The sequence below is a fragment of the Cariama cristata genome, unplaced genomic scaffold (genome assembly GCF_000690535.1).
Source record: "Cariama cristata isolate BGI_N322 unplaced genomic scaffold, ASM69053v1 scaffold5196, whole genome shotgun sequence".
Taxonomy (NCBI): domain Eukaryota; kingdom Metazoa; phylum Chordata; class Aves; order Cariamiformes; family Cariamidae; genus Cariama; species Cariama cristata.
The window spans coordinates 36,297-44,311 of record NW_009623690.1 but is presented as its reverse complement, the minus strand read 5'-3'; the positions used below and the strand labels follow the sequence as shown (position 1 = coordinate 44,311).

Below are 8,015 nucleotides of genomic sequence, written 5' to 3'. Positions count from 1 at the left end.
CAGGGGAAGTTCAGGCTAGAAATGAGGAGGCATTTCTTCACAGAAAGGGTCCTTAGGCATAGGGATGGGCTGCCCAGGGTGGTGGTGGTCCCCCCATGCCTGGAGGGGTTTAAGAAAAGACTGGAGGTGGCACTTAGTGCCATGGTCTAGTTGACATGGAGGTGTTAGGGCAAAGGTTGGACTCGATGATCCCAGAGGTCTCTTCCAACTAAATTGATTCTGTGATTCTGTGATGATCTCAGAAGAGTTTAGTGGCTGCTTCATCTTGGAATTGAAAAAAACACAAAATAACTAGGCAGCAAGTTGGTCCTCTCTGTTTTCAGACAGACTAAGCTGAGCCATTTTCAGGAAATGCCCCTTTACCTAAAACAATTATAACTGTTGTCACATCTCCATTGAGTTTAGTTTGGCTTTTAGTGTCTGCTGGGAAAACTTTAACTGGTGCAGCTGCTGTGTATGAGGCCACTTCATAGCTGGGTGCTCCTGTGGTGTTTTTTTATTCACTGGTTTATCGTCTTGCCTGTGCTGTACCAAGGTACCTGAGAACATACTGGCTTTGAGCAGGCAAATTGTCCCGTTGCCTTTCCTCTCCCCACTCCCCATGGGCAACTCAGAAAGTTCAGAGGTCATGTAAAGGCTGCAGTAGATTTTATCTTCTATGCCCTGTAGTCAATGAGCACCAAGTCACTTTAAGGACTAATATCCATAAAACAGTGCCTCAGATCCACACAGGCTATTTTTGGAACTGTATCGAACTACTGATCTGCTGATGTGGCAGCAGCACTGCTTATATTTCAGATTATAGATGCAATTTTCCTAAGTTAAAATATTCCTTTCCAGAAGTTTTCATTAACAGCCTCTATTACCTGCATAACTGGATGGCAGCATTTAAATGTGATTAATTTAGAGTTACCATGCATTTAGGGATTAAAAAATGCTGGCCTTGCTAGTCTGTCTCAGGGGAGAAATACGAAGGGAGAGCTGGAGATGACTTCCCTATGTGATGAAGACGTATGGTATCATTCTCAACAGAACTGAGCATCTCCTGACGGTGGTCTGATAACAACTGTAATTAGGTATTCAATCACACAGAGAGTAAGATCAGCCAAACAAATGTATGTCTGCTACGGGAAATAACCCATGGAAAGATTATATGTTTGCTGAACCAAAAGTAAAGCGTATAATGAAAGCTCTTAACACTTGGAGCCTAGCCCTTGCCCAACGAACTGCCTGTTTTCCTACATAGTTATTAGTCAGAGCTATCCTTGCCATTTCTACTGCACCACACTGAGTGCTGTCGTGTCCAAAGGTCTGACTCTGAAAGGAGTCTTCCACTTATGCCCATGGATTTTAGATCAAGTTTTATGAGATTAGAATGGACCTTGCCCTGGAAGAACAACTTGTGGAGCCTCATACCTATGAGTTCTGATTACAGTCAAGTTCAGCAGTGATGCTGAGACAGCACAAAACCCCCTGCTATGACCTCTTCCACCCCAATGCCCGCAAAAGCTAATGGCCAGCCTGTTTGGAGGAAAGAGCCATCGTTTGCAACCAGCCACACATGATTTAACAAAACAAAGCAAAACAAAAGCATTGGACTTTGTTCTCCACTTCTGTTATTTTAGACAGATTGTGTGCTCCAGGCGTGCAAACTCATCTGTCATCCTGTGCATCCTGTTCACCCTGCCATCACAGAAGGAAAAATACAGTATGACAAGACAATCCTGTTTACATCATGCACTCTGTAATAGCTGACCTAGCCTATAGTATAACATTTTAAGAGGAAGTATTTCATTAATAATCCTGGCACCAAACCATTCCAGTTTCATTTCTATACAGTGACTAAGAGTAACATTTATATACACATATGAACTCTGTAGGATTTTATAATTATTGGTTCAGGAAAGGTGCAAATAGGTAGCTTCTTGCTGTTGGATTACTGGTCTTTGCAATTCTTATCAGTACTCATCAAATTAGGGAAAATGATAGCCCATCTGACAAATCAATCCAGCCTGCCTGGAAGACTGTTGAAACACGAGATGAGTGCTGTCTCGGGGGGGGGGGCATTGCTGGAGACTAGCTTTTGCTGAGGGTGGCTGGTTGCTGTTAACTATGAGAGAAACACCACTCCACAGCACAGACCCACCATGCAATCTTGCTGTCTGCATGAACCAGTCTACCTCTGCTGTCCTCCTCTTGCCCCTGGTCAGTCCCTCTCACTGCTTCCCGTAAGCCCTGGAGCCCACGCACCATGAGAGGAGCCTTAGCGCCTCACCAAAGTGCCAAAAAACTAAGCCAAGAGTAAGAAAAGTGGTTTGTTTTCAGTCAGCTCACTTATCCAATGCATCCCATGACTGCACAAGCACCGGGGCCTTTGAAAACACGTGGTTTAGGATGAGCGGTGGGAGGTGGTGCTGCCAACTCTTTCGACAGCAGCCTGCAATTAGAGTCACTTAAGCCAACTGTGAAACTACAGGATATTTTGATTTCCCTCCCATGCTTGTAGAGGGGAGCAGGGTGAGGATAGCCTCAAAGCACAAAAAGGGCCATGGTTTTGGTAATGATCAGGTTGGTCTACCTATGGGCAGACTTAAAAGTTCCACAGACATGAGGTAGAGAAACTACTGTTAAAGAGAAAAGGCCCACCAACTGAGGAGTTGAAAGTCACACTGCAGATTCAGGCTTTATTTGTACAGATCTTACACAATGTCAGACAAGCAATTTAAATCAGATATTCACAAGTGGCCTTTGTTAGTTGATCCATAACTTCCCAAGTGCCTGACAGGAGCCCCTGGGCCAGTCTCATGGAAGCGGTCAAACCCAACGTTTCAAAAGGTCGATGTGCAATGAGGAGTTGCTGAAACCCCGGTGAAGGGTGCAGGGAGGCCGGGGGAGGCAGGAGCCACATGGTCTCTACAGCTGACGATGAGACAAGATTTGGGTAAGCTAAGGAGCACAGCTTGGTCTCCATGCAGAGCAGTTCTCCATGAATGATCTTCTATTAGTTCCCCTTTCTTGAAATCGATCTGAAAATAGGAGGTTTATTTTCTTTTCCTGCTCAGTCACTTAGAGGTGACCTCAGTGCCTGCTCAAGACCACAGTGCCCCAAATTCCAGGCACTTCTGGGCCATGGTGCCGGGAAAGCCCATTTCTGCTTCATATAAGGCACTGCCACCGCCAAGGAAGGGTAAATACAAGCGAACTGCTGCACAGATTTTCTATTGCTCAGGGGTATAATGTATTAAGAGGACACATTAAATGATGCCTAACTATAATTAGCTCCCCCTGTGCTTATAACATTACAGCCTCATACAAATGGTTTCTAATGACACACGCGGTGTCCAGGAACAGGGTAACAGCTATTTAAATAGTTGCTGATCCCTGAGCTGGTACACGACAGTATATTTTACCATTACTGAGAAACTCTGGACATTTTTTAGAAGTGCTCTGGGCATTGACCTAGAGAAAAGCTTGGTCAGATGACAGCAGTGATGATGCCCTTCCGCTAATGGTAACAGGTAGATAATGTTCTAGTTGTCAGACACTACTGCTGTCCCAGTCTTGACTGTCCCTTTCCCTGCAGTATGATTAGCAAAACAGATAGCCTTGTCCCAACTCATGCCTACGGTAACAGGCACTCAAGGAGAGTCGACAGTCTTCTGAAAAATATTCTTATCTGTGTGGTTTTCAGTAACTACACTAACATACGTAATGTTCAGAAATGAACGCTTGTTTGTTTAATACCAGAGCATAAGCCTCATCAGTGAGTAGGACCTATAAAATGTACCAAGGCCAAAAGGTTGCCAGCCACACTGGGAAATTGGGGCCTCTTTTCTTGGCCAGGTTGCAGGCTGAGGGATTGAAGCCTGCAGTTTCAAAATTCAAGATATTATGACATTTTTCTTTTAAAATAATAATCTCTTTTGATCTCATTCCTTGAGCTAGGGATGATAATGAGATTTTTATTCAAGAACAGTCTTTTGGTTCAAGAAGCATGGAAAATTGCAGCTCTTGTGAATCATGAAGCCTGAACGCAAAGGCTCAAAAGAAAACAAGTTCGCAGCTACAGCTACCCCAGTAATAACCAGCCAACACTAATTGTAGCTACTTTACTCACCAAAAATAAGCAGAAAGTATGCCAGAGTTCCTGAAAAGCACATTGTGCAAAAAAGAAACCTTCACTTCTTACATGAGGTGAAAATTGTACTTTGTTAGAAATTTTTTTAATAAAGACAGTATGTCATAACGTTTTTCACCTGACCTTGAAATGGCAACACACCTTATTCACTTTGGTGATCAGGTTTCACTTCTTAGGAAATGGAAGAATAAATTTAATTTTCTGTTTTATAAACACATGCACGCACACATACACACTAATTTAAATGTGAACTGCTGCTATTTGAATACTACAGATCTACCTCACCACCCAAAACTGCTGCCAGCAAAGTGCAATTTACCCACTGAAGGCAAGACAGCGTGAATGACAGAGAGTGAAGGAGATCTCATCCGGCCACCCAGGTCTAAGAGCTGATACCTGGGCCAGTAACTCAGGTTTTCTACCAGTGTCCTAACTTACAGCCACATGGAGTCTCCGTCTTCCAGGGAGTGAATATATATGGTTGCAAAGGCATACTAAAACCTGCTTCACTGCAAGGAAGACATAAATACACTTCATTTGTAGTGCCTTTGCTCAAAGCAATATCAAAAGGAGAAGCAGAATTGCAAGTTTTCAGGTAAGTGATATTTCTCCATTTTCAATTTGGAGGTTCAAGATTGCAGTAAAGAACCGACCAGCTGTGCTAGAAAACTAAACTGGGGATGAATCAAATATTCTAGAAAATTTTGTCTAACTTTACTTGAAATATACCAGTGAGAGTCATAAATGAGGGTGACAGTCATATCACTGAGCAGCAGAAAAGAGAGAAAATGTGCATATCCCTAGCTTTAGTGAACATAAATCTGGATTTGTTTAAAACAAACTTCATGGTCCTTACCTAATGCAAAGCTGCTATACCAGAGCTAACATTTGCATTAAAAAGCATTAGCATTTTAACTAAAATATGGGGAGACTGTTCAAATTTGTCTCTGAAGTGCTCCCGAGTAACAAAGTGATACTCATCTTTCTGACTGGGTATGATCAATTAATTCCTGTTGCGTCCCAGCTTTAATGACTGGCTTTGTCAGAACAAATTTGTCATGTTCTGTCAGTCATTAGGATAATGAAGAGACATCCATACAGGTAACATGCTAAATGCTGTTAACCGTATCACATCAAAACCTAATTCTATACACAGGATTTCCAGGACTGCAATAAGGTACAATTCTGTCCTTTTTTTTTAAATGTGATGTCTTCATCCTGGATGTTCAATGTAACACTGATTTGGTTTAGAGACTGTGTTTCTGGGACAGGAGAGAGGGATTTGGGCTTCAGAGTACCCTGTCTAGAACTTTATGAAGTCACTTTTAAAAATATTTTCTCGCATGGAATAGGTTAGGGTCTGGAGGAGTGGCGCTCATCTGAGATGTTGAAGACACAAAGTGGCATGCATCTTGCCTCACTTGAGACATCCAGGTCTGAACTAGTCACCTTGGGCTGCCTTTGTCATCAATAGAAAGAAATAGGTATGCCAAAAGAGTGAATCATTTATCTTAGAAACCTCACTTACAGGAAGATATATTATGTCTTGGAGGAACCTACATCTCTCCCTTCATGATAAAGGGTGGCTTAGGATGACTGGCTCCACTTTAAGCATCTAACTTTCTGATATCTGAAGTTAGATGAGATGATTTTCATGCTTTGTTGCCATTCTTTCAGGTTAAAACACTACCAAGGAAAGTTATGTCTTGAACTTGCTGTGGAGAGGTCCAAATTGGCTATGGCAGGCAGGAAAACATTTGAGAGACAAGTCTGTCTAGCTCCAGTTCATGCAGAATGGGAAGCAAGATCAGTGCCTTCACTCAATATCTGTGCTTTCCATCTTCCCTCTGCACTTTAAGAAACAGTCTTTAATCATTTAAATCAGTTTTATGTCACTATGAAGCTTGATTTTTTTTTTTAAAAAAAAGCATTTATACTAGTTTTATACTCTGATGATTCCAAGAGAGTAAGATCATATTCAGGGAACAAGCCATGATTGCCAGGTTAGGGGAGTATCAGGTCCTGAGATCTGTATCTAAACCTAACATCTTTTGGTTTTCATGACATCAGAACAACGTCTCTGGTTTCATGAGCACAAAACACTGATTAGCTCAGATTAATGAAGATATGGGTACAGTTCTACTTTCTGAAAAACTAAGACTAATTCACAGTTTTGCAAAATCTAAGCCCAAACTCTCTCCAGCTCTCTAAATGTGTGCTTCCTACTCCTGAAGGTTTGCAGATAAGCAGTAATTGTCATCTTCAATGTAGGAGGTTAAATAAAGCAAGAGTAAAATTAATCATTATCAAAAACGTAAAGGAGAGAGAAGGGTAATATTAAACAGAGTGGGGTTATCTAGGTCAGAGCTGGGAATGTTAGCAAATCCCCGTTTTCTCCCTCTACTATGCCTTGTCAAACATACATTTGCTCCAGCAACAAAAGATTTAACTGAATGCATTTGTCCCAACAAATCAATTAAAACTAAACATCTGATTTTTTTAAAGCTTTAAGGTGATTTCTGCAAACATGGCATCTGAACACACCAGCAATTTTACTGCTCTGCCAGACTGCGCAGACCCATTGACAAGCTGCAAGGATGAAGATTTCTTACAGGTGAAATCCTATCTCTCCGTCCTGTACAGCTTAATCTTCCTTGTGTGCTTCCCAGGGAACATAGTGACAATTTTTGTTTACTTTGTCAAGATGAGGCCCTGGAAAAACAGCACCATCATTATGTTAAACCTGGCTATCACTGACCTATTATATACAGCCACACTTCCTTTCTTTATACACTACTTTGCTAATGGGAATAACTGGATTTTTGGAGACTTCATGTGCAAGTTTATTCACTTTTGCTTCTACTTCAACATGTATAGTGGTATTATCTTCCTTAGCTGCTTCAGCATCTTCCGCTTTTTTGTAGTTGTCCTCCCAATTAAATGCTTTTTTGTTCAAAAACGGAGATGGGCAGTGGTGACTTGCACAGTCGTTTGGATCATTTCCCTGGTGGCCATCAGCCCCTTGGTCATCTTGATTGCCACGAGGCAAACGCAGAACAGGACGATCTGCCCAGACCTGGCTGCTGCTGAGGACCTTGACACTAGTCGGTGGTATAACTGGCTGCTGACGATGTTTGCCTTCTGCTTGCCCTTGCTGATGGTGACTGTGTGCTATGTGCTCATTATTTACACCTTGGCTACAGGGCCCCGCACACAGGCTTGCTACAAACAAAAGGCTCGCAGACTTGCTGTCATCCTCTTGGTGGTCTTCTATGTGTGCTTCCTCCCCTTCCACGTCTTTCGAGGGATTCGGCTGGAGCTCCGAGTACGATCGGTTAGCTGCCACTTGAAGAACACGATCCTTTTTATGTTTATTATAGCTAAACCTTTAGCAGCGTTAAATACTTTTGGAAACTTACTGCTCTATGTAGTGACTGGAGACAACTTCCAGCAGGCGATCCTCTCGATCCTCAAGTTTCGGGCAAACAAGAACTTGAAGTAGAAGAGATTGATGCCGTAAAAGAGTTATGGAGAAAGAGTCCAAACCTGCCCTCACCCAATCAGGCACAACTTCCCTGCCATCAGAGTACTCAGGTTAACCCTGCCAATGCCAAAGGAGAGTTAATCTGTTGTGTGTTTTGAGTTACATATTGATGATCAAAAGAGAAAACTTATAATTTAAAATAAAAAGCTTTAAATAAAATACAAAAAAAATGTGAAACTTCTCAGAAATTTCTCTGCATTTGCTTCCTGAATCTTTGATACCTCTTTTGGAGAATGGCCAATAGTTCCAGAAAAAAATAGTTGCTTATTAGTGGCAGATATAGATTGAGGGTGGGAGCAATCCAATTTTAGTAACTTAGAAGTTAACTGTCCA

General features: G+C 42.0%; 1 protein-coding gene across 1 annotated transcript; it reads left to right on the top strand.

Moving 5' to 3' along the window:
* The first annotated feature begins 6,665 nt into the window (after nucleotides 1-6,665).
* On the top strand, nucleotides 6,666-7,640 carry LOC104163742 (2-oxoglutarate receptor 1-like). Its single transcript, XM_009702847.1, has one exon. It carries the CDS (start codon nucleotides 6,666-6,668, stop codon nucleotides 7,638-7,640), a length of 975 nt encoding a protein of 324 aa, XP_009701149.1.
* Nucleotides 7,641-8,015: the final 375 nt, after the last annotated feature.